This window comes from Oryx dammah, unplaced genomic scaffold, assembly GCF_014754425.2.
Source record: "Oryx dammah isolate SB20612 unplaced genomic scaffold, SCBI_Odam_1.1 HiC_scaffold_17, whole genome shotgun sequence".
NCBI classification, from domain to species: domain Eukaryota; kingdom Metazoa; phylum Chordata; class Mammalia; order Artiodactyla; family Bovidae; genus Oryx; species Oryx dammah.
Window position 1 is genome coordinate 16,062,990 of NW_024070201.1, and position 27,999 is coordinate 16,090,988.

General features: G+C 37.3%; 1 protein-coding gene across 1 annotated transcript in view; it reads left to right on the plus strand.

Annotated features, from left to right (window-relative positions):
• The window catches only part of GUCY1A2 (guanylate cyclase 1 soluble subunit alpha 2), a 474,407-nt gene that overhangs the window by 401,990 nt on the left and 44,418 nt on the right, over nt 1-27,999 (plus strand). The window contains exon 7 of the mRNA XM_040257909.1: nt 16,864-17,018. Coding sequence (XP_040113843.1) covers nt 16,864-17,018 — 155 coding nt within the window. The remainder of the gene's footprint in view (nt 1-16,863; nt 17,019-27,999) is intronic.

Genomic DNA, 27,999 nt, shown 5'->3' on the forward strand with positions numbered 1-27,999 from the left:
AAGAATATACAGTGGAGAAAACACAATGTCTGCAATAAATGGTGCTGGGAAAACTGGACAGCTAAACATAAAAGTATAAAATTAGAACATTCTCTAACACCATACAGAAAAATAAGCTCAAAATACATTATTAAGTGTAAGATCAATACTATAAAACTCCTAGTGGAAAATGTGGCATAATTTGACATAAATCACAATATCATTTTGGACCAATTTTCTAGAGTAATGGAAAGAAAAATAAATTAATCAGACTTTGGCCCCATTGAAAAGCTTTTGCACACAAAGGAAATCGTAATCAAAATGCAAATACAGTTTATAGAATGGTAAAAAATATTTGCAGGTGATGCAACCAATAAGGGATTAATCCCCAAAACATGCAAAAATCTCATACATCTCAATATAAAAAAAGGCAACCTAGTTGAACAATGAGCAGAAAATATATTTGAATTTTTTTAAGAGGAAAAATTGAGGAAAGCAGAGGGAAAAATTTATACATAGGCATGGACCAGAAATGATGGCTATGCTATGAAGAAAATGGAAATTAAAAAATCAAAAATATTTCTATTAAGAAGATGGAAATTACCCCCAGAGAAATGGTAGAAGGCAATATAAGCAGATAAGCAGCAACAATGAAAGCCCAGGGGAACAAAGTAGCTTGAATATGTTTAGGAATCTGCAAGTGACTTTGTACCATAATAAAATATATCAAAATGACTGTATATCTTGTAAAGTCATATGTTATTAAACAAAAAGTAATAATCAGAAATTCATCTTTCATTAAAGAGGTTTGTTTGCTTAAACTAAAGACTTATTGTTCTGAATTTCATGTGTCAGAGGGAATGTAGTCAAAACAAATAGTACACACTTGGCTATTCTAGTTCATGTGTGAAGAGATTCCTTAAAATTGACCTTCTGGCACAGGCAACATATACAGAATTAGCCTTTGATGATTGCTTTGTGTAGGTTCTTCATTTACCAAGTTCACTTTTTGAAGGGGAAATTTCTAATTTCTGATCTCTCTTTTTTGTTTCCTTGGATGAGATCAATGGTATACTAATTACAAATAAATAATACATTCATTTACATTCATACATTCATTTCAAACTTCCGAACTTTTTTTCTCAAAGTCCAGGTTAAAAGTAGAGCTAATTCACTCTACCAATACAGTGTACTAATGCATATATATGGAATTTAGAAAGATGGTAATGATAACCCTGTATGCGAGACAGCAAAAGAGACACAGATGTATAGAACAGTCTTTTGGACTCTGTGGGAGAGGGAGAGGGTGGGATGATTTGGGAGAATGGCATTGAAACATGTATAATATCATATATGAAACGAATCGCCAGTCCAGGTTCGATGCATGATACTGGATGCTTGGGGCTGGTGCACTGGGATGACCCAGAGGAATGGTATGGGGAGGGAAGTGGGAGGGGGGTTCAGGATGAGGAACACATGTATACCTGTGGCAGATTCATGTTGATGTATGTCAAAACAAATACAATATTGTAAAGTAATTAACCTCCAATTAAAAGTAAATTTATGTTTTAAAAAAGTAGAGCTAATCCACATGACTTAGTCTATTCCATGGATTCATTGATTAGTGAGAATCTATTGCTTTTTTATTTTGTACTAAAATATACCATCAAAACAAAAAGTGGACAGCTAGACTAAAGCAGCACTAAAAGAAGTCTTGAGTTTTGAGTGATTTTAGCATCAGTTGCTAAACTTTTTATTTTCTTCTTGCAGCACTGGAGATGATATGAAATGGTATAGATGAGACTGGGTTACTACTCATCCAAAAACAGATGTGCTGAAATTTCAAGGAGGAGTATTCACAATTCTATCATATTTTCTAATATTTTAGTTATACATATCATTTTTAAAATGTCTTTAAGAGGTATCTAGGAATACTGTGTTTTCTGGGAACAGGGTGGAATACTGTGTTTCATTTCCCAACTTGAAAAGCAACATATATCTGTGTATACATTATGAAGGGAATTTACACGGTGTTGGCTAAAACTATTTGCTAAGAAAGGGTAGAGCTATGTAAACTACTTCACTCCTGCAGTTGTGATAGTTTGTAAAAATATCTGTGAAACTTACAAAAATGCTTCTATGCTTATGGTTCTCAACTTTGGATGTACATTAGAAACCCTAGAGAGGGTTAAAAATCCAAATGTCCAAGCCATATTCCAGACTTGTTAAATCAAAATCTCTTGAAGGGAGAGTCAAAAAAGCAATTATATAGTTCCCCAGTTCATTAAAATATGTAGCTAAGAGTTCTACACTGTAACTCAGAAGTAATGGGTCTATGCTATTGTCTTATAAAATCAGTCAAAAAAAGGTATGGCTTACAAAAGATAACAATTTTTAATGTTTAATAATCAAACTCAATTTTTAAAATCTTTTTTTATACTTCTATCAATGCATTGCTTTCTGTCTGAGATACAGAACTTTTGAGACCTCAAATGAACTAAATTTTCCTTGAAGAAATTCAGTTATCATCAATAAGCATGGACATCATTATAATATATGCCACTTTCTCATACAGGTGTAGTATTTTTATTAAGTAGTATCTAATCAAAAGCAGAGACATTACTTTGCCAACAAAGATCCATTTAGTCAAGGCTATGGTTTTTCCAGTGGTCATGTATGGGTGTGAAAGTTGGACTGTGAAGAAAGCTGAGTATCAAAGAATTGATGCTTTTGAACTGTGGTGTTGGAGAAGACTTTTGAGAGTCCCTTGGACTGCAAGGAGATCCAACCAGTCCATCCTAAAGGAGATCAGTCCTGGGTGTTCATTGGAAGGAGTGATGCTAAAGCTAAAACTCCAATACTTTGGCCACCTCATGTGAAGAGTTGACTCATTGTAAAAGACTCTGATGCTGGGAGGGATTGGGGGCAGGAGGAGAAAGGGACGGCAGGATGAGATGGCTGGATGGCATGACCAACTCGATGGACGTGAGTTTGAGTGAACTCCGGGAGTTGGTGATGGACAGGGAGGCCTGGCGTGCTGCAATTCATGGGGTCACAGAGTCGGAAACAGCTGAGTGACTGAAATGAACTGAACTGAAGTGGAAAATAATATATTTGAAGGTTTTATTTTTAATTTTTATAAAATTGTAAAATAGACATTTTAATATCTGAAATTTTGGATATTTCTTGAACACATATACCATTTTTCTTAAAGAATAAGGTTTTCATCTTATCTTTTTAAGATTTCAAATTCTTTGAAGGAAGAGAATAGTCTTTTTTTCTTTTTATCATTCACAGTGTCTAGCAAGTGTCTGAGATTGTGTTGTCCTGTAATAATCTTGGGAAGAGAGATGGGGATATGAAAGGGAGGGGAGCAAAGGAAAAGTGTGGGTGAAAGGTGAGCAAGGCCCAACATTTTATAGTTCACATTTCCTTCATGGGATGACAGAGCAAAGATTATTTTACATTCTTTAAATTTGTGCATCTCTCAGGTTACCATTCCGAGAAGGCAATGGCACCCCACTCCAGTACTCTTGCCTGGAAAATCCCACAGACGGAGGAGCCTGGTAGGCTACAGTCCATGGGGTCCCTAAGAGTCGGACATGACTGAGCAACTTCACTTTCACTTTTCACTTTCATGCATTGGAGAAGGAAATGGCAACCCACTCCAGTATTCTTGCCTGGAGAATCCCAGGAACGGGGGAGCCTGGTGGGCTGCCGTCTATGGGGTCGCACATAGTCGGGCACGACTGAAGCGACTTAGCAGCAGCAGCAGCAGGTTACTATTTTAAAAGACTCAAATTAGAGGTTTTGTTTGTTTTTTTTTTAGGAAAGTTATTCTGCTGGTTGAATTTTGTCCTTGATCTTGAGAATAAAATTCAAATAAATGAATGAATACATACATATATACATACATAATGTGTATGTTTGATAGTTTAGATGGATTAGCTCATAATTGATAAATGCACACTTCATAATAATGGAATTCTTTCTAAATACCTTTATTCATTTCAAAGGATTATATTTCTATATGCTTGAGCTTTTTAAATCATTTTTCTGAATCCACAATATTGTACAGTTTCTTTTGTACTGGAAATTTGTTCCAGAGTGCCTGTTACTAAGGACTTCATTTTGACAGAAAAGGATTTCTGTCAATTAAAAGAGAAAATTAGGAAGTCAGTGGCAATATTTTCTAGTAGTAGTTTCAAAATAGAAATTTCTAAGAGCTTTGAAGTTTTATCAGCTAACAGACTTTGTTAAAAATTAACAAAGGGATGCCTTTGTGATATTAGAAAGAAGTATATTTCAGTTTGTACAATTTAATGATGATGTGTTTAATAGACTAAAATATCATAGAATATTTTGATTAATATTTTAGATAAGATTAGTAGAATAAACATTTCCTTAGCATCACTGGTAATAGATAACCAAAGACTGGTTGTCAGAAAAGGGTTTTTAATTCCTTTCTACATATCAGAATAAAGGTCAAATGCTAGTAGAAAATAGTGTCAGTGACTTTCTTAAATTTCTTTAATATCTTTATCATGTTTTAATTTTGCTGGTAGTCTTTACTATAAAAAAGCATTTCCATATGTGTTTAAAGTATGACACTATGCTGTTAAATGATTTATCAATGTTTGATATTTCTAGCATAAAATAGTATGTTCTGTGAAATGATATGCTAGTAATTTCTAAATATTTGCATAGTTAAGTATCTCAATTCGTTTATCAATTTCATATTTTGAAAAACATTTCCTTAAGCATTTATTATACACAAAATAAATTTCAGATTTAGCTTATAGGCCTTAATAAAAATACTCTTAAAATTTGGGGCAAATTTAAATCTTTTATCAGATATCACATGTACTTAAATAACCGCATATGCATATTTAACGTCTTGTAAGAAGGCAGTAGTGAAGCTGAGCCATATTGCTATATCTCCCAGCAGTCTCTAATATTGTTTTCAGTGCCATCCACTGTAAATTCTAGGCATGCCCTCCTAGTCATCTTTCATAGGGTAATATCTCCCTATTGAAAATATAGAAATTGTATGTTCCCATACAAGTGATAAGAATCACTTTTTGGTCAAATATTCCCTATAAAGTGAAATTTATCTATGATTGGCACCTCTGTAATAATCAAAATGAACCCAGTAAGACATTTTGCCCTAAGTGCTGCTTGTTCATACCACTAGACTGGATACTGAGGCCACTGACAAAAGAAAAAATGTCACAAGAGAATATTTCCCCATTTTCTTCCACATCAGAGAAACAAGAGGAAATTGTAAAAGCTACATAGATTATGTGGATTGATAGCATTGTTCCTAAGAATTCTGAGCTTTTGAAATTAGAACTTAAAACATTAATTGATTGTTTCTTGTCAGAAATATACTGTTATGACTAAGAGTATAAGATAAAACTATGTAAAAGGAAGTTTTATTAACCTGATTTTATGGGTGAAAGGAGAATTTTATGATAAAGCTTTATAATAAATAAATGTTAACCAATTCTGGTATAAGGATGAAGTACTTGCTTTCCTCAATCTTGCCTAAGAATGTGAATAATCATTTGAATCTCCTTACTATTGTAACAGTTAAAAACTTTTCAATAGCTTGAAATCTTTTTTCCCAGTTTATTTATATATAATTGATATACAGCACTGATAAGTTTAAAGGATACAGCGTATGTCAAATCATGCTGTAATGATTTAGTGAACATGTAAGTTTAGTGAACATCTCATATATATATATATAAATTTTTAAAAGAGAAAAAAATCCTTGTGATGGGAACGCTTAAAATTTACTCTGTTAATAGCTTTTGTAACATAGAGCAATAGTAATAATATTGATCATGCTGTACATTACACCTCTAGTACTTATTTGTCTTACAACTAGAAGTTTGTAATTTTTGGTTCTCTTCATCCAGTTCTCACTACTCCAATTCCTACCACTGGTAACCACAAAAAATGATCTGCTTCTGAGGTGTTTTGCTTTGTTTTTTTTTTTTTTAACTATAATTGACCTTCAACAGTATGAAAATTCCTGTCACACAACACAGTAATTTTGACTGTTCAGAACCTTTGGTGTTTCCACAAATGCCATTGATGTTTTGATAAGAATTGTGTTGATCTGTATTATCCAATTGCCTTGGATAATATGATCATTTTGATAATATTCAGTCCTCCAATACATGAATATGGTATATCTTTCCATCTGTTTGTCTTCCTCAGTTTCTTTTATCAGTGTCTCATAGTTTCTGAGTACTTGGTTAGGTTTGTTCCTAGGTATTTTATTCTTGACAGGGAAGCCTGGCATGCTGCAGTCCATGGGGTTGCAAAGAATCAGACATGACTGAGTGACTGAACTGAACTGAACTGAATGCAATTATATATAGGATTGTTTTCTTAATTTCACTGATATGTGATTTAAAACATAGAAATGCAACAGGTTTTCATATATTAATTTTATCTTCTGTTACTTTTTTGAATTCATTGATGAGTGCTATATAGGTTTTGGTGGCATATTTAGAATTTTCTATGTAGAATATCATATCATCTGCAAAAAATTATAATAGTTTCACATCTTCCTTTCCAATTTGGAATCCTTTTATTTCTTTATCTTACTGATTGTTATAGCTAGAACCTCTAATATTACATTGAATAAAAGTGGCAAGAATAGACATCCTTGTCTTATTCCTAATCTTAGGGCAATACTTTCATCTTTTCACTGTTGAGTATAATGTTAGTTATGGGTTTGTCACTTGTGTGTGCTCAGTCGCTTTAATAGTGTCTGACTCTTTGTGACCCTGTGAATTTTAGCCTGCCAGGCTCTGTCCATCAGGTTCTCCAGGCAAGAATACTGGAGTGGGTTGCCATACCCTCTTTCAGGGGATCTTCCCGACCCAGGGATCAAACCTGTATCTCTTACATCTCCTGCATTGGCAGGCGGGTTCTTTACCACTAGTACCACCTGGGAAGCCCATAGGTTTGTCATATATGACCTTTATTATGTTGAGGTATAGTCCCTCAATAACCACCCTATTGAAAATTTTTATCATCACAAATGAATGATGAATTATGTCAAAAAATTTTTCTGCAGCTACTGAGATGATTATATGATTTTATTCTTCAGTTCATTAATATGGTATATCATATTGATTGATTTGAAGATATTGAGCCATCCATGCATCCCTGGGATAAATCCCACTTGATTTTGGTGTGTCATCTTCTTGAATTCTGTATACTAACATTTTGTTGATTTTTTTTTTTTTTTGCATCTATGATCACCAGTGATATTGGTCAGTAATTCCTTTTTTTATTAGGTAGATTGCTTATCCAGCTTCTCTTAGTTCTGGGACTTTATCTTGTGCCTCTGTTTGGATCATAATCCTCTGTTGTCTCATTTTGCCTAATTTGTTGTTTTTATTTCTATGTTTTAATATTGAGTAGGTTGATAACATTTTCCCACCTTGGGGAACTGGCCTTGGTAGGAGACTTTCTACGTGTCTTAGCAGTGCACTCCCCTCTGGTCACCAGTTCTCTATGCTCTCGGGGTGCCCCCTTTGTGGGCTATGTAAATTCTTTTCTTGTGACTGGCTGACTACTGTATGTAGTTTGGTAGGCATGCTTGGCCTTGTTCTGGTCAGTTGCTGGGCTCTGCCTTTGCAGTGGCTACCAGCCCATGGCAGGCAGGGTAAGGTCACAGAGTGGCTAGTGACAGGGTCCTGGGGGGCCTCAGGGTTAGTTCTGGCCCACTGGAGGGTGGAGCTTGGTTCTAAAATTGGTGGTTATAGAATTGGAAGATCCAGATCTCATGTCAGCGTGGTGTTGGGCAGGGCCAATTCCTCACGCAGCTGGCTGCAGCACAGGTGTCCCAAAGCTAGTGTAAGTCTGCTAATGGATAGGACTGGATCCTAGGAATTGTGGAGCCCAAGGTTACCCCAGAGCTGGTTTTCTCCTGCTGGTGGATGAGACTGAGGCCCAAGGGGTCCTTGAGCTGATTCAGCCTGCTAGTGGATTGGCTAGGTCCTGACACAGCAAGTTGTGGGATTGTGGTAGTCCTGATGCTGGTGTCTGTCCACTGGAAGGCAGAGGTATGGCTTGGGGCCAGGAGAATTTTGAGGCTGGTGTTAGCCCACCAGTGGGAGGAGCTTGGTCTTAAGAGTCTCTAGCTGCAGGGTCCTGGTGGTCTTGAAATAGTTGTCTGCCAGCTGGTGGCAGGACTGGGTCCCACAGTGGCTGGGGGTTCAAGGGGTCTTAAGGCAGTGCCCTGCTGGTGGGAGGGCCTCTGTTCCTGGCCAGCTAGCTACTTGTTCTGTGGTATCCTAGTCTTAGTGCAGACATGCTAGTGGGTAGAGCTGGGTCCTAATGCTAAGAAGCTAGAGGGAGGGTCCCAAAATTGTGCTTGCCAGCACCATTTTTCTCAGAAAGAATCCTCCCAAATTGCTGCCACAGAGTTTGCTTATGTCCCTAAGGTGAGACCCAATTGCCTCATGCCTCTCTCCATAATCAGTGGGTGGATCTGAACCAGGATTTTTTCAAATTACTGATCCTGTTCTGGGTCCCAGAGTGTGTGAGATTTTGTGTGTGCCCTTTAAGAGTAGCATTTACATTTTCCATAGCCCTCTGGCTTTTGCAAAAGTAAGCCCTTTTGACCTTTGAAGCCACGTATTCTGGTGGCTTGTCATCCTGGTGTAAGACCCCCTCCCCCCAGACTGGGGAGCCTGGAGTAAGGCTCACACTTCTCACTCTTTGGGGAGAACCTCTGCCATGTAACAACCCTCTCATTTGTGAGTTGCTCACTTGGGGTATTGATCTTGACTATTCTCTGTATCTGATCTTCCTACCTGTCTTTTTGTGGTTCCTTCTTGATACTTTAGTTGTACATGATCCTTTCCTTTAATGGTCTTTCTTATCAATGGATAAGTTGCTCTGTAATTTTGGTATGCCCATGAGAAAATGTGACCTCAGAGTCCTCCTACTCCACCATCTTGGCCACTCTTAAAAGCTAAAAATCTTAAGCACATAAATCTAAGTGAAGTGTGAAGTGAAGTCGCTCAGTTGTGTCCAACTCTTTGCGACCCCATGGACTGTAGCCCACCAGGCTCCTCTGTCCATGGGATTCTCCAGGGAAGAATACTGGAGTGGGTTGCCATTTCCTTCTCCAGGACATAAATCTAAGGACCATACTTAAATGCATACATCAGTAAACAGTTAACTGGCAATTTTCTGCTAGAAATTTTCCTTCTTTTTCTACTGCATATTTTCTATTTTGATTTGAGTATTTCATCTTGCTCAAACAGGACTATGTCAGGATCATAATGTTAATCATGATTTTAATTTCACTTGGACATTTCAGAATTAGTAAAGCTATTTGTTGTTGTTGTTGTTCAGTCGCTCAGTCATGTCCAACTCTTTGCGACCCCATGAGCTGCAGCACTCCAGGCTTCCCTATCCTTCACATATCCCAGAGTTGACCCAAACTGCTGTCCACTAATTCTGTGATGCCATCAACCATGTCACCCTCTGTCATCCTCTCCTCCACCTGCCTTCAATCATTCCCAGCATTGATAGCTGATGGTGAATAGTGCTGGGTATTCATGGTCTCCAAAGGAGAGGGATTCCCTGAGATGCAGTCTCAGTCACTGAGAGCTTTGTGTAACAGTTTCATTAAGGAGAAAAAGGATAGAGAAATCTTCCAGTAAAAGGCACTGGAAAAGCATAGGAGAGGACCCACCTCACTAGTTTAAGCAGGGCATCATATAATTTTAACTGGCTACTGAGAATAGATAAAAAGAAAGTCTCAAGGTCATAAAAGTTCCACCAAACCCTTTCCCAAGGCATACATCCTGATACAACTTTAGTACAAGATTAACCAGAAGGAATGAGTTCTGTATAACTGTGTTTCTGGGTGAGATATATTGTTGCTGAGAAACAAGTTCCCAGGCAAGATTTGTTACCATTATAATTATTAACATAGAGACTAAGAAAAGCATAATGGGGTGTAAGAAAAGCATTTTCCATGAGTAACATGTATGATTGCTGTGTATTCATTAGCCCCAGATCTAAAGAAAAGCCAGTTCTCTCAGGCAAGATACATTGTTGCACAAGGCTTAAGGAAAAAGGTAAGGGAGAATCTTCACCTCCTCATTAAAGGACCCTGGACTGCCTATCAACCTGCCTAAGTTAGCTTTCTCAGCACCAGGGTCTTTTCCAATGAGTTGGGTCTTTGCATCAGGTGGCCGAAGTATTGGAGCTTCAGCTTCAGCATCAGTTCTTCCAGTGAATATTCAGGTTTGATTGGTTTGATCTCTTTGCTGTCCAAGGGACTCTCAAGAGTCTTTGCCACTGTTATCTATTTACTAAATTATAGATAAGCATGTGACTTTATCCTTCACACCTAAGCATTGCAATGGCTACCACCAAATGTGGAAAGGGATTTTTTTTTTTTCAGTGCCTACTGTTGTCCTATAGTTTACCTCATTTGATTTTGCCAGCAGCCCCTCTGAAAAGGTACTATGATTATTATTTTATACATAACTTTTGATAGGCTAGTTAACTTGACTAAAACCACATAGCTAGTGAACAGAAAGACTTGAGTCCTTGTTTTGCAAATGACAGAATAAAAAAGATGACACAATTAAGGGAAGCATCGACTCATTACTGAAAAGCTAAGAGGTAGGACTAACTTCACCTGAGGCTAGAGACAACTAAAAATGTGATGTTACTATGACTTTGATTTCTTTTTTCCCCTTTGGTTTGCCTACTCAATGTTAGCTTCCTCCTCAGGTTCCGTAAGGTGGTCCCCTGAAGCTCCAAGCCTCAACATCATAGTTCCAAAATGGAACATTGTGTTCTGTTCAAAATGTGTAACACACCATCTTGGGGAAAAGAGGTCTTTTCTTGGAGCTCTCACATAATTTCTGAGATTCTCTCTCTATCCTGTTAGCTTAAATTTGTTCATGCTTCTCCACACTAAATCTTTCTGACTGGCCCACTCACCACATCCTCAGATTGCCTAGTATATCCAATGTCTCTGTGTTTTTACTCATGTTAATGACCTCGCTTAAAGTGCCATTTTAAATTTTTTAATTATTTAAATTGTTTAAATTAATTACTAACACTGGAGGACTGACACACACTCACCAGTCAGGGCCTACTCCTAGACCTGGAGTAGGAGAAAGAAAATGGCCTAAGAAAAATCTTAGTGCTATTGGCTTGAGAATGCTTTCCACTATTAAGTAGATAATGGAATTAGGAATGCTTATAAAGTCTATACCTTTTAGGTTATTCAACAAAACTACCCAAACATAATCTCTGCTTTCGATCTCCAGCTAGCATTTAATGGATAGAGGCCAGGGACTCTTAGCATCCTACAATGTGCAATACAACTTCTCCCTGAAAGGAATTATCTGACCCAAAATGTCAATAGAACTAAGCCTGGGAAATCTTGTTCTGTGTGATGTCAGGCATACTCCCTCAGCTTTATTGCCTGTCTCTCTCTCTTACTTTTTCTTCAAGCAAGAGCCACATTGAATTGCCTTCCTTCAGTGCTGAAATGTACCAAATCTCTTTAGGTTTAAGGATCTTTGCCTGTTATTTTCATTTTTACCTCCCACTCCTCTAACTACAAACTGTGCCACCCCTCTCCACCTAGCCAAAACCATTCCTTCTTCAGCACGAAGCTCAAAGATTATTTAAGGGTGATTTCATGTCCCTGACTTGGTCAACTCTACCCCTCTACTGCCTACACATTTCCTTCTTTTTAAAAAACTTTTTTTAAGTGCTTTTAAAAAACACTTCAATTGTTTACCATTTACTATAATTTGAATTAGCTACTCTTTTAATTCAGATGAAAACTCCCAGAAGAAAGGGTACATACATTTTTGGTTCTTTATACTCTGAGTATCTAGTAAAGCATATGGATGGCATTTCAGGTGAGGCTATTAACATGAGTAAAAACTCAGAGGCATGGGTATACTAGGCATTTGGGGGATATGGTGAGTAGGCCAATTAGAAAGATTTAGTGTGGACAAGCCAGGTGGCACTAGTGGTAAAGAACCCACCTGCAAATGCAGGAGACATAAGAGAAGCAGGTTTGATCCTTGGGTCAGAAAGATCCCCTGGAGGAGGGCATGGCAACCCACTCCAGTATTCTTGCCTGTAGAATTCCTATGGACAGAGAAACCTGGCAGGATACAGTCCGTAGGGTCACAAAGAGTCAGACATGACTGAAGCGACTGAACACACACACAAGCATGAACAAGGATGGAAGAGGGGTGGAAGTCTTCTGATCCTGGACTTAATGAATGCATAACTTTTTTTTTTTTTTTTGAGTTCCAATTGTAAAGCGCTAGTCCTTCTGTGTATGCAAAGTAAGCAAACCAGTTTAAATCTTTTTTTTTTTTTTAACTGTCTTCTTTGGTCTGATAGGTCTTGTAAAAACAGCCCAAGAATATATATTTTTTTTAGTTTGGGTGTTTTTTATAGTGCACTAAACCCAGAGTCAACTAACCTATGGTCCATAGCTAGCTCTACCACTAATTTGTTCTTTTCATTTTGCTTCTTTTGACTTTATTTATAAACTGAGGGAGCTAGACTAATGGATCTGTGCTGCCCTCCCAATCTTACTTAACTAAATCAGAACAGTTTTGACTAGCTGAGGTTGAACTATCTAAGTCTTCTCTTTTTAAAAGTTTTCAAAGAAATATTATCTTAAAATGCAGTTGCTTATGTTCCTTGGCAAATAATCAGTAGAGTATAATGACAATAACTGGACCTTTTGATTATTGGGAATTTTGATATACCCCTAAGTTTTGCATTATTTCATACGTTTCATATAAGTATGGAAGATTGAGTAATAGATATCCTAACTTCAAGATAGATCTTAAAGTGATTGTGTTTTTCAATAAATCCCTAGGACAAGCACAATTTTTTTCATAAACTTTCTCTAAAAAGTGAAATCCAGTGTTATTCACCAAAGCATTAATCTTATTAAAGCATTTATTGTATATCTGTTTAATGCAGGGTTTCTCAATCTCAGCACTATTGCTATTTTGGATTGGAAAATTCTTTCACATGAGGAAGGTATCCTGGGAATCTCTGTGAATGTGAAAGTCACTCAGTCATGTCCGACTCTTTGCGACCCCATGGACTATACAGTCCATGGAGTTCTCCAGGCCCTAATACTAGAGTGGGTAGCCTTTCCCTTCTCCAGGGGATCTTCCCAACCCAGGGATCGAACCCAGGTCTCCTACATTGCAGGCGGATTCTTTACCAGCTGAGCCACAAGGGAAGCCCTAGCTCTACTGAAAAGATGCCAGTAGTAGTTCTCCATCCCAGTTGTGAAAAAAAAAAAAAAGTCTCCAGACATTGTCAAATGTCTACTGAGGGGCACAGATGGCCCCAGTTGACAACTACTGGTTTAGTGCAAAGCAATCCTCTTTAACTAGGGTATACTGACTAGATGGATGTAAATGTTACTGATGGTTAACCAATTGAAGTTTAATCTTGCCAAAATAAATCTAAATCCCTCACTGCCAGTTAAAAGTAGCTCTCTCCTTTGCCTACCTGCTGCATGCTTTTGGCAGATTCTGAATGTGGCAATCAGTGATTTCTTTATAAGGTGGCAATTACTAGGAAATCTCAAAAAGTTGTTTAAAAAAGTAAAAATAAAATAATGAATAGAGTCTTATGATTAAGCTTGTCAGTTCTTAATGGTATCTCCTTACATCCAAGAGTAAATAATTTTCTGAGTCCTGTTCCATTATAAATAGTGATAGAAATAGTGAATCTGAGCAATTTTTGTGTTTATTGATATTCTTATGCATATTTTATAGTAGTCTTCTAAGAGATAAGGGTTTTTCAAAATGACCATTTCTCCATCAACCTTTCTCAAGAATACTGGGGGTTTTGTCTTCAGTATTTTTTTTTTTTTTGCTATAATAATTATCACTATGATAATTTGGTTTTAAAACAAGAAACAGCTTCAGGTCTTTTGAAATGAGGCAGAAGTGGAACCATATAACCCTTCAATATAGTTTGTGTGAGGTATGGAGTCTTCTTCTGAGGCTAAACACACAGAATATAGAGGCTGTACAATGTGTCTGTTTGATCATTTCTGCTGTCTTTCCACTTAAAAAGATCACAGGTCCAACCTGACATCTTTATTTGTCAACCTTTAATTATCAATAACTTGACAATATTTGAGGTCTGAGTGTTTTTATGCCCTCCTAAAATTAATTTAATATAATAAACCCTCTGAAAGCAAACAGAAGCCCAAAGATATATAATAATATTTTGTCAAAATGCTTTGCTAATATTAGGAAACACTGCTTTATGCTTGTTTATAAGGAATACTACCATTCATTATATAACTGAGCAGGACCCTTTGGGGCTTTCCTGGGACAGGCCTTCCCACATGTCCTCTCTGAGGTACCTAGATAATAATGTTTGATGTGCATTTCCTGAGTTTTACAATTATGAACCCCTGCCCCTCACCAAATGGAAGCTGTTAACTACTTAATGATCATGAACACATAGCCCTGTGCCTCCTAGTGCCTGATAATGTTAACTGTTGTGACACCACCCTGTTATCTCACCATCAGCCAATCACAGAACTGTGCATGAAGCGATCACATACACATACCTGGCAAGCCCCCTCCTTCACCTACTTTTAAAAATGCTTTGCTGAAACACTTTGTGGACCTTGAAATTTTTTTGGAGCATGAGCTACCTGTCTGCTTGCATCACTCAGCAACAAAACTTTTCTCTGCTCCAAACTCCAGCATTTTGGTTTGTTTAGCCTCACTTTGTGTCAGGCATAGGAGCTTATGCTAGCAATTGCCTTTTTTAACTTCTAAATCCAAATAGACAATCTCTCATCAGATATAGGCCTAAATTTTTAAGGTAACTTGCATTCCTAAAATAAAATATGTCTCATCTGGAGCTGCATTTATACTCCCACCATCAACAGTTAAAAATATGGACAAAATGTACAAAAGAACAGTTTCATGACATTGGACATTAGGCAACGGAAGGCAGTGATGCCTGAGAGTCAAGAGAACAAGAGGAAACATATGATTTCCCTGGCATATTTTGGGGGGATATGTTCAAGTTGTTTAGGGAAAGACAAATCAGGAGGAACTCAACAAACTCCCCAAGTTGAAGAGTTGAAGCTGAGAGTCTATGAAGACCAAGAACGCTAGAATTCATGGACAGAGTACCACTAAGAGAGTTGTACAGAGACTACCAGAGATCTTCCAATGGGCCTCCTATATGTTCCTTAAATTACTGATAATTTTTTGTATGTGACAAAACTACCTTAGCCCAGTGGGGAAAAAACACCTGAAAAGATTAGGAAAAAAATTCCCAGAATTCACACAGGACTTGGAAAAAATGTCTAATCCTACCAGGAAGACTGAAAAACCTCATAAATCATAGGCGTTTGGTATAATACTCAGAAGGTTCCTCCCTCAGTAGTGGGAAATAATTAGTCCACATGAAATACAGCTCATGACTTGCCTAACAAATTTTAAAAAGCAAGACTTGGAAGAAAAAAGAAAAACTGTTTCCAAGTACCTCGACCCCATCCAAGGACAAAGCTCAAGAATATATATAAGAATATAAAAATAACCAGCATTCAACAAAGTCAATTCATGATATCTAAAAAAATTACTAGGCAGAGGAGCTGAAAAATATAACCCATAATAATGAGAAAAATTGCTCAATCAAAATTTACACAGAACTGGAGCCTATGTTAAAATTAGTAGGCAAAAGTATTAAAACAGTTATTTTACTACTATTCTGTATGTTCAAAAATTAAGTTGATACCTGAAAGATTTTTTTAATGTTCAAATTGAATATTGAGGAATGAAAATCACAATATCTTAAAAAAACATGTAGTGGATGTGATTAGCAAAAGATAAGGTTTTACAAAGAGAAGATTAGTACATTTAGAAAAGGAAATCTAAAATAGGAAAATATTTTAATTGAACAGATAAAAAGAAATATAAACATTTAATTTACAATTGTGTTTAATGCTATGAAGGAAAAAGGAAGGTTTTATGTGAGAATAACTGGAGGGAGAACATTTAGAGTATATTAGGTACATATAAACCTGATTTAACATAAAACACAACTGAATTCATGTAGAAAATTAAATGTAGTGTTTTTTCTTATAATAAACCATTCATTCATTTTTTTCCACAACATCTGTGTTCACTGATAGTAAAATAGTCCAGATATGGCTGATAAAAATGACTAAGACCCCCAGTTCCTGTCTTTGAGAAGCTAGGAGCCTAATAGTTCAGCAGTACCTAGACAGTGTATTATAAAGCAGAGACACCACTTTGCCGATAAAAGCTTCAGAGTCAAAGCTATGGCTTTTCCAGTAGCCATATATGGATGTAAGAGTTGGACCATAAAGAAGGCTGAGCACCAAAGAATTGATGCTTTCAAGTTGCAGTGCTTGTGAGCATTCTTGAGAGTCCCTTGGACAGGAAGGAGATAAAATGAGTCAATCCTAAAAGAAATCAACCCTTTCAGATTCATTGGAAGGACTGATGCTGAAGCTGAAGTGAAATTCCAATACTTTGGTCACCTGATGCAAAGGGCCAACTCACTGGAAAAGACCCTGATGCTGGGAAAGATTGAGGGGAAGAAGGGGGTGAGATGGTTGGATGGCACCACTGACTCAATGGACATGAGTTTGACCAAACTCTGGGAGATGCTGAAGGACAGGGAAGACTGGCAGGCTGCAGTCCATGGGGTCACAAAGAGTTGGACATGACATAGCAACTGAACAACAGTAACAACCTCTCATTAAAATAATTGCATACCAAATGAAAACATAAACATATCCTTTTTCTTTTCCCTTTTCTTTTTTAGATGAGGATAGGCATTCACTCAGGCTCTGTGCTGGCTGGAGTTGTTGGGGTAAGAATGCCACGATATTGCCTGTTTGGAAATAATGTCACTCTGGCAAGCAAATTTGAATCAGGAAGTCATCCTCGACGCATCAATGTCAGCCCAACCACTTACCAGTAAGTGTTCTTTGCCATTGCCTAATGCTAATAGCCTGTCACTTGTGACACCCTATTTTTTTCTTGATCCTGTTATTCTCTAAGATAATAATGAGTAGATCCATCCAGTCTGAAAGATAGCAATTACGGCACAAAATTTAAATTGCACCCTAAGAAAGGACCCAGAAAACATGTCTTGATTGAGCGGTAAATCAGGTTTGTCATTTCCCACAGTCTCTGTCCTTCTTAGGTATTCCTGTTTAAAATACAGGAGAGAAAATATTAAGAGTCTGCATCACATTGGAAATTCTAATACTTTCAAAATGTATCTCAATGTTTATAAAAGTCATTTGACTTTGGATAGAAAAGATATGTCTCTTTATTTTTCTGGATAATGAATATAAATAGGGACTCTAAATATATACTGGGTACAGAGTAAAACTTCAAACTTTATCTATCTTAAAGGTCATATCTGACAACTCTACACATTTCAACAGCTGAAATCAACTTTATTTTGTGCCTGGTAGATGTCATCTCACCCACTAGATATTAAGCTTCATATGGGCAGAGACCAAGTCTGTTCACCACTGTATCTCCAAAACTTACAAAAAATGTTTAGCACATAATAAGCTCTCTATAAATATTTATCAAATTAGTAAACAAATGCATTGGTAAGATAAACATCTCTATACTACGAAAGCAGTATGAATATCTCCTGATTGGTTTTGGCTAAATGTTAAGTAATATGTGTGTGTGTCTGTGTGTGTGTGAGTAAGTCACTCAGTCGTGTACGACTCTTTGCAACCCCATGGACTATACAGTGCATAGTGCATGGAATTCTCCAGGCCAGAATACTGGAGTGGGTAGCCTTTCCCTTATCCAGGGGATCTTCCCAACCCAGGGATCAAACCCAGGTCTGCCACATTGCATGCAGATTCTTTACTAGCTGAGCCACAAGGGAGGACCAATGTTAAGTAAGCTTTGGTGTAAAAGCTATTTCACTAGTTCCATGATTAAATGACTCAGATATCAAGTTCTTAAAACTCTAAAGTAGAAATAGTGCCATTGATATTTTTTATTAACATGGCTACCACATTTACTCAGGCTAACAACAACAGCAAAAGCCCCAGGAGCAGGAAGCTTAAATATATACATAATAAATGTTGATTTATAGTAAGAAACAAAATGGTGATATTTTGAAGCTTTTGATACCACATCTATATAAAAGGAAATTAAGTTTTTTTTAGATGAAAGAGAAATATTTCCTGATTCCTGAGGAGCACATGAGAAAGGGAAGGAATTACAAATATAAAAGCAAGAAAATGTTTCCTAAGAACTACATGTCATTTTAGGATATTTATATAAGGGTATTGCCTCTTTTCAATTTCTCCCAATTTTTCTGACACAATTTTGGGCATAATATAGATGATGTCACAAAGATTTCTATATTAAATCTCTTCAAAAGCTTCAGCACTGATCTGAAGCTTCTCCAGATCTGTTCACTTTGGGCTCTAGACCACAGGGTAAGGAAAATTCCTGAAGATCAACCCCCAAACATATATCCTTTTACCATGATTATGATTTTTCCCATCATGGAGCTAATATTTATGTTTCCTGTTAGTATAAGTCAGTGTAGATTTACAGAAACCCATGCAAGGAGCTCATATCTTGAGCTTAACTGTCATTGCTATGGCTGGCTTTGTTTACATGTAACCAATAAAGGAAACCCCACAAGTCACACAGAGTCTGAGCATTTTGGTGCTGTCTTTAAATTTTCATAACCTTTATCACATTGGTGGAAGTTTGTAATGATACTTGGTGATCTATAATGTCTAAAACATTGAATCATTTCAAATATAACCAGCATTGACACCTTTTATTCTATTATGATCTGCCCCACCTCCAACTTCCCCCTGATAAAAACATAAATGGGACATAGATGAACATGTTGAGCTGCCGTCTGTGTAGATTGTAAAAGATACTTTCTCCTACTGGTCCCAAATCTTATAATTTCTACTAATATTTTATTTCATATCCCAAGCACTATGATAGGCACTAATGTTACAACAATAAACAGCATAAATATGATCTCCATCTTCATGGAGGAGACCACAAACCAAAAGGTAGATGTATGAAAGTCAACACTTTATTACAACAGACTAGTACTGAGGTCAAGAAACCCTGAACACAGTATTAAAATAAGAGGAGGAGTAGACTAAAATAAGGATGAAGAAAGAAATAGACTGAAATCAGACCAACTGAAGCTATAATACATGTTAAGAAGTTTCAACTTAACCCTAAGAGCAAAGAAAGACATTGAAGAGTTATAAGCATAGGTGTGACTTGGCCAGATTTGTACTTTAAAAAGATTTCCAAGGTTGTAAAAAAGAGAACAGATTAGGAAGGGCACCGTTCCAGTGATTGAAAGGAAGTAGTCATTCCCATTTCCTTGATGGAAATGTTGCTAATTATTGAGATCCTAGAATCCAAACTATTTGATGTTTCAACTTGTCTTCCTAAGTTTTAGAAGAGCAGTTGGACCAGTGACTGTTAACATCCATTTTTATCTGCATGGTGCATGCTAAGTCATTTCAGTCGTGTCTGACTCTTTGCAACCCTATGAACTGTAACCTGCTAGGCTCCTCTGTCCATGGGATTCTCCAGGCAAGAAGACTGGAGTGGGTTGTCATGCCCTTCTCCATGGGGTCTTCCCGACCCAGGGATCAAACCCATGTCTTTTATGTCTCCTGCATTGGAAGATGGGTTCTTTACCACTAGGGCCACCTGAGAATCCCATTGCCATCTGAAAGTGAAAGTGAAAGTTGCTCAGGCATGTCCGACTCTTTGTGACCCCATGGACTATAGAGTCCATGGAGTACTCTAGGCCAGAATACTGGAGTGGGTAGCCTTTCCCTTCTCAGGGGATCTTCCCAACCCAGGGACTGAACCTGGGTCTCCACGTTGCAGGCAGATTCTTTACCAGCAGAGCCTTAAGGGAAGCCCAAGAATGCTGGAGTGGATAGCCTATCCCTTCAGCGGATCTTCCCAACCCAGGAATCGAGCAGGGTCTCCTGCATTGCCGGCAGGTTCTTTACTAACTGATCTATCAGTGAAGCCTTTTTTCCCCCCTTGGATACCATCAAAAACAATTTACTTTGGTTCTTGATAAGTTTCTAGAATACTAAATTTAGGTATATGATCTCGGTTGACTGGGTTTTCAAATTATGGATGTATTTGTGACTAGGTGCTTTCTGTTGGTTTTATACACACCAATGTATACACTTCAGCTATGTATAATTGTTCTATTTCACACAGTATAGGTGACTTATGAATCCACAAGTATAGAGTATACTTCCCTTTCCATTTTACTCACAGTGAAATGTCTGATGGACTTTTCAGGGACATGACCTCTGAGGAAATATAAACATAAAACTGAAGTTAAAGCAAATAGGAATTTGTGACATAAAACTAAGTATGTATTAAGCTCCTAAGAGCTGGAAATTTCCAATTGTACTTCCTGAATTAAATGCTGTAAAGTGTCCAATATTGGCTGATTATTTTGAAATTTTCAGACAAGCTTTTTTAAAAAAATATTTTTAACATTTTAATTTTATTGGAGTATACTTGATTTATAGTGTTGTCTAGTTTTAGATGTACAGCAAAGTGATTCAGTTATTTATATATATATATATAAATATATTCATTCTTTTTCAGATTCCTTCTCATATAGGTTATCACAGAATATTTGATAGTTTCCCGTGTCTTGCTGGTTATGAGTTTCCTATGTCTCGTTGGTTATCTATCTTATATATAGTAGAGTGTATGTGTTCATCCTAAGTTCCTGATTTATTCCCCCATGCCCCACGTTTCCATTTGATAACTGTTTAAGTGTGTTTCCAATATCTTTAGGCCTGCTTCTGTTTTGTAAATAAGTTTATTTGTATCTTTTTAAAAACTAGATTCCATATGTAAGTTATGTATAAGTTCCATAAGTTCCTTATGTACCACCTCTTTATTCATGCCTCTGTTGATGAACATGTAGCTTGCTTCAGTGACATGGCTGTTTGTAAATATTGCTGCAGTGAACATTGGAGTGCATGTATGCTTTGGGATTATGGTTTTCTATGGGTATTTACCCAAGAGTGGGATTGATAGGTCATATGGTAGTTCTATTTTTAGCTTTTTAAGGAACCTCCATACTGTTCTCCATAGTGGTTGTACCAATTTACATTCTCACCAACAGTATAGTAGAGTTCCCTTTTCTCCATACCCTCTCCAGCATTATTTGTAGATTTTTTTGACAAATTCTTTTAATTGGAGTATAGTTGCTTTACAATACTGTGTTAGTTTCTGCTGTACAACAAAGTGAATCAGCTATAGGTGTATATATCCCCTCCTTCTTGGACCTCCTGCCCACTCCCTCCCCAGCCCACCCATCTAGGTTGTGCCAAGCTAAGCTCCTTGTGCTGCAGAGCAGGTTCCCACTAGCTCTCTGTTTTACACATGGTAAAGTGTATGTGTCTCTTTTAATCTCCCAATTGATCTCACCATCACCTTCTCCACCTATATCCGCTTGTCTGTTTTCTACATCTGCACCTCTATTCCTGCCCTGCAAATAGGTTCATCGATACTAGTTTTCTAGATTCCAAATATATGCCTTAATGTATGATATTTTTTCTCTCTCTTTGCCTTGTTTCTTCTGTATGACAGTCCCTAGGTATATCCACATCTCTGAAAATGGCACTATTTTCCTCCTTTAAATGGCTGAGTAATATTCCATTGTATGTGTGTAACAAATCTTCTTCATCCAATCTTATGATGATGGTCATTTAGGCTGCCACCATGTCCTGCCTATTATAAATAGTGCTGCAATGAACATTGTTATACATGTGTCATTTTGCATTGTGGTTTTCTCAGGATATATGCCCAAGAATTGGATTTCTGGGTCATGTGGGAGTTTTATTTTTGGTTTCCTGAGGAACTTCTATCTGTTCTCTGTAGTGGGTTTATTAGTTTACATTTCTACTAAAAATGCAAGAGGGTTCCCTTTTTTCCACACCTTCTCCAATATTTATTATTTGTAGTTTTTTTTTCTTTTTTTTAAACTAAGAGATTCTCTTCCAGAATATCTTTTTAAAAAAATATTTTAACTTATTTTTGACTGTGCTAGGTCTTAGTTGCTGTGCCTGGACTTTCTCTGGTTGCAGCATGTGGGCTTCTCATTGAGGTGGCTTCTCTTGCTGTGGAGCACAGGCTCTAGGATGCACGGGTCTCAGAAGTTGTGACATGTGGGCTTAGTAGTTGCGGCTCCTGAGCTCTAGGTCACAGACTCAGCAGTGTGGTGCACGGGCTTAGTTGCATGTGGGGTCTTCCCAGATCAGTGATCAAACCTTGTCTCCTGCATTGGCAGGCAAATTATTTACTACTGAACCACCAGGGGAGTTCTACTGTTTGTAGATTTTTGGTGATGACCATTATAAATGGTGTGAGATGATACTTCCTTAGTTTTGATTTACATTTCTCTAATACTTAGTGTTTCTGGAACTCTCTTGCTTTTTTGATGATCCAGCGGATGTTGGCAATTTGATCTCTGGTTCCTCTGCCTTTTGTAAAACCAGCTTGAACATCTGGAAATTCATGGTTCACATACTGTTGAAGCCCGGCTTGGAGAATTTTGAGCATTACTTTACTAGCGTGTGAGATGAGTGCAATTGTGTGGTAGTTTGAGCATTCTTTGGCATTGCCTTTCTTTGGGATTGGAATGAAAACTGACCTTTTCCAGTCCTGTGGCCACTGCTGAGTTTTTCAAATTTGCTGGCATATTGACTGCAGCACTTTCACAGCATCATCTTCCAGGATTTGAAATAGCTCCACTAGAATTTCATCACCTCCACTAGCTTTGTTCATAGTGATGCTTTCTAAGGCCCACTTGATTTCACCTTCCAGGATGTCTGGCTCTAGGTGAGTGATCACACCATCGTGATTATCCAGGTCGTGAAGATCTTTTTTGTACAGATCTTCTGTGTATTCTTGCCACCTCTTCTTAAGATCTTCTGCTTCTGTTAGGTCCATACCATTTCTGTCCTTTAATGAGCCCATCTTTGCATGAAATGTTCCCTTGGTATCTCTAATTTCTTAAAGAGATCTCTAGTCTTTCCCATTCTGTTGTTTTCCTCTATTTCTTTGCATTGATCGCTGAAGAAGGCTTTCTTATCTCTTCTTGCTATTCTTTGGAACTCTGCATTCAGATGCTTATATCTTTCCTTTTTTTCCTTTGCTTTTCACTTCTCTTCTTTTCACAGCTATTTGTAAGGCCTCCCCAGACAGCCATTGTGTTTTTTTGTATTTCTTTTCTATGAGGATGGTCTTGATCCCTGTCTCCTGTACAATGTCACGAACCTCATTCCATAGTTCATCAGGCTATCTATCACTCTATCTATCAGATCTAGGCCCTTAAATCTATTTCTCCCTTCTACTGTATAATCATAAAGGATTTGATTTAGGTCATACTTGAATGGTCTAGTGGTTTTCCCTACTTTCTTCAATTTAAGTCTAAATTTGGCAATAAGGAGTTCATGATCTGAGCCACAGTCAGCTCCTGGTCTTGTTTTTGTTGACTGTATAGAGCTTCTCCATCTTTGGCTGCATAGAATATAATCAATCTGATATCAGTGTTGACCATCTGGTGATGTCCATGTGTAGAGTCTTCTCTTATGTTGTTGGAAGAGGGTGTTTGCTATGACCAGTGCATTTTCTTGGCAAAACTGTATTAGTCTTTGCCCTGCTTCATTCTGCATTCCAAGGCCAAATTTGCCTGTTACTCCAGGTGTTTCCTGACTTCCTACTTTTGCATTCCAGTCCCCTATAATGAAAAGGACATCTTTTCTGGGTATTAGTTATACAAGGTCTTATAGGTCTTCATAGAATCATTCAACTTTAGCTTCTTCAGCATTACTGGTTGTGGCATACACTTGAATTACTGTGATATTGAATGGTTTGCCTCGGAAACAAACAGAGATCATTCTGTCATTTTTGAGATTGCATCCAAGTACTGCATTTCAGACTCTTTTGCTGACCATGATGGCTACTCCATTTCTACTGAGGGATTCCTGCCCACAGTAGTAGATATAATGGTCATCTGAATGAAATTCACCCATTCCAGTCCATTTTAGTTCGCTGATTCCTAGAATGTTGATGTTCACTCTTGCCATCTTTTGTTTGACCACTTCCAATTTGCCTTGATTCATGGACCTGACATTCCAGGTTCCTATGCAATATTGCTCTTTACAGTATCAGACTTTGTTTCTATCACCAGTCACGTACACAGCTGGATATTGTTTTTGCTTTGGCTCCATCCCTTCATTCTTTCTGGAGTTATTTCTCCACTGATCTCCAGTAGCGTGTTGGGCACCTACTGACCTGGGGAGTTCCTCTTTCAGTATTCTATCATTTTACCTTTTCATACTGATCATGGGGTTCTCAAGGCAAGAATACTGAAGTGGTTTTCCATTCCCTTCTCCAGTGGACCACATTCTGTCAGACCTCTCCACATCTATTTCTGCTTTATTGACTATGCCAAAGCCTTTGACTGTGTGGATCACAATAAACTGTGGAAAATTCTGAAAGAGATGGGAATACCAGACCACCTAACCTGCCTCTTGAGAAATCTGTATGCAGGTCAGGAAGCAACAGTTAGAACTGGACATGGAACAACAGACTGGTTCCAAATAGGAAAAGGAGTACGTCAAGGCTGTATATTGTCACCCTGCTTATTTAACTTATATGCAGAGTATATCATGAGAAACGCTGGACTGGAAGAAACACAAGCTGGAATCAAGATTGCCGGGAGAAATATCAATAACCTCAGATATGCAGATGACACCACCCTTATGGCAGAAAGTGAAGAGGAGCTAAAAAGCCTCTTGATGAAAGTGAAAGAGGAGAGTGAAACAGTTGGCTTAAAGCTCAACATTCAGAAAACAAAGATCATGGCATCTGGTCCCATCACTTCATGGGAAATAGATGGGGAAACAGTGGAAAGTGTCAGACTTTATTTGTTGGGGCTCCAAAATCACTGCAGGTGGTGATTGCAGCCATGAAATTAAAAGACACTTACTCCTTGCAAGGAAAGTTATGACCAACCTAGATAGCATATTGAAAAGCAGAGACATTACTTTGCCAACTAAGGTCTGTCTAGTCAAGGCTATGGTTTTTCCAGTGGTCATGTATGGATGTGAGGGTTGGACTGTGAAGAAGGCTGAGTGCCAAAGAATTGATGCTTTTGAACTGTGGTGTTGGAGAAGACTCTTGAGAGTCCCTTGGACTGCAAGGAGATCCAACCAGTCCATTCTGAAGGAGATGAGCCCTGGGATTTCTTTGGAGGGAATGATGCTAAAGCTGAAACTCCAGTACTTTGGCCACCTCATGTGAAGAGTTGACTCATTGGAAAAGGCTCTGCTGCTGGGAGGGATTGGGGGGCAGGAGGAGAAGGGGACGACAAAGGATGAGATGGCTGGATGGCATCACTGACTTGATGGACGTGAGTCTGAGTGAACTGAGGGAGTTGATGATGGACAGGAAGGCCTGGCGTGCTGCAATTCATGGGGTCGCAAAGAGTTGGACACGACTGAGCGACTGAACTGAACTGAACTGAATAATTAGTGATATCAAATATCTTTTCAGATGCTTCTGACCAGCTGTATGTCGTCTTTGTAGAAATGTCTACTTATGTCTTCTGCCCATTTTTTTGATTGGGTTTGTTGTTGTTTTGGTATTTTTGCTGCCTGAGGTGTTTGTATATTTTGGAGATTAATCCCTTGTCAGTTATTTTGTTTGCAATATAACTAAAGTCTGTCTTTTTATCTTATTTATGGTTTCCTTTGCTCTGTAGAAGATTTTAAGTTTAATTAGGTCCAATTTGTTTACTTTTGCATGGCTTTTTTCCATTACTCTAAGAGGTGGTCAAAAAGATCTTGCTGTGATTTATGTCAAAGTGTTTTTCCTTTCTTTACCTCTAGAGTTTGATAGTGTCCAGTCTTACATTTAGGTCTTTAATTTATTTTGAGTTTATTTTTGGTTATGGTGTTAGGGAGTGTTCCATTTTCATTCTTACCTGTTCAATTTTCTCAGCACTACTTATTGAAAAGACTGTCTTTTCTCCATTCTATAGTCTTGCCTCCTTTGTCATACATTAAATGAGCACAGGTATGTGGGTTTATCTCTGAGTTTTCCATCCTACCATTGATCTCTCTTGTTGTGACAGTACTGTACAACCTTGATTATTGTAACTTTGTAGTATAGTCTGAAGTCATGGAGCCTGCCCAACTCCATTTTCTTTCTCAAGATATCTTTGGCTATTTGGGGTCTCATGTTTCCATTCAAATTGTGAAATTTTTTGTTCTAACTCTGTGCAAAAATCCCTCTGGTAGTTTGATAGATTGCACTAAAATCTGTTTATTGCTTTGGGTAGTAATAATTCTTTTTATAATGTTGATTCTTTCAATCCAAGAGCATAGTATATCTCTTCATCTCTTTGTGTTGTCTTTGATTTCCTTCATCAGTGTTTTATAGTTTTCTCAGTAAAGGCCTTTTGCCTCCTCTCATAGGTTTATTCCTCAGTATTTTATTATTTTTGATGCAATAGTAAATAAGATGGTTTCCTTAATTTGCTTTTGTTTTGTTGTTAATGTATAGCAATGCAAGAGATTTCTGTGCATTAATATTGTATCCTGCAACGTTAGCCAATTCACCAATTAGATTTAGTAGTTTTCTGGTGGCATCTTCAGGATATTCTATGTACAGTTTCATGTCATCTGCAAACAATACCAGTTTTATTTCTTTTCCAATTTGTATTCTTTTTATTTCTTTTTTTCTTCTCTGGTTGCTGTGACTAGGACTTCCAAAATTATGTCGCATAAGAGTGAACATCTTTCTCTTGTTCCTGATCTTAGAGGAAATGTTTTCAGTTGTTCAGCACTGAGAATGATATTTGCTGTGGTTTGTCATATATGGCCTTTATTATGTTGAAGTAGGTTCCTTCTATTCCCAATTTCTGGAGAGTTTTTATCATAAATGTGTGTTGAATTTTTCCCAAAACTTTTTCTGCATCTATTGAGATGGTCATATTGTTATATTATTTAATTTATTAATATGGTATATCACATTGATTGATTTTCATATGTTAAAGAATCCTTGAATCACTGGATAAACCCCATTTGATCATGGTGTATGATCCTTTTAATGTGTTGTTGGATTCTATTTCCTAGGATTTTGTTGAGGATTTTTGTGTCTATGTTCATCAGTGTTATTGATCTGTAGTTTTCTCTTTTTTGTTATATATTTGTCTGATTTTCCTATCAGGATTTTCATTGCCTCATAGAATGAGTTTGGGAGTGACCCTCCCTCTGCAATTTTTTAGATGAGTTTGAGGACAGGTGATATCTCTGCTCTAAATATTTGATAGATTTTGCCTGTGAAGCCATCTGGTCTCAGACTTTAGCTTGTTGGAAGACTCTTAATTAGAGTTTCAATCTCATTACTTGTAATTGTGGGTCTATTTATATTTTCTGTTTCTTCCTGGTTCAGTCTTAGAAGTTTGTACCTTTCTAAGAATGTGTTCATTTCATCAGGTTTGTCCATTTTATTGGCTTCTATTAGCCTCTTATGATCCTAGATATTTCTGTGGTGTCGGTTGTAACTTCTTTTTCATTTCTGATTTAATTGACTTGAGTCTTTTCTCTATTTTTCTTGATGATCTGTCTACTGTTTGTCAATTTTCTTTATTTTCTTGAAAACCAACTTTTGATATATTTAATTTATTATTTTAGGTCTTGTTATCCTTTTATTCATTTCTATTTCATTTATTTCTACTCTGATCTTTATGATTTATTTCTGTCTGCTAACTTTGGGGTTTTTTTATTTTTATTTTTACTTTATTTTACTTTACAATACATTATTGGTTTTGCAAAACATTGACATGAATCCACCATGGGTGTACATGAGT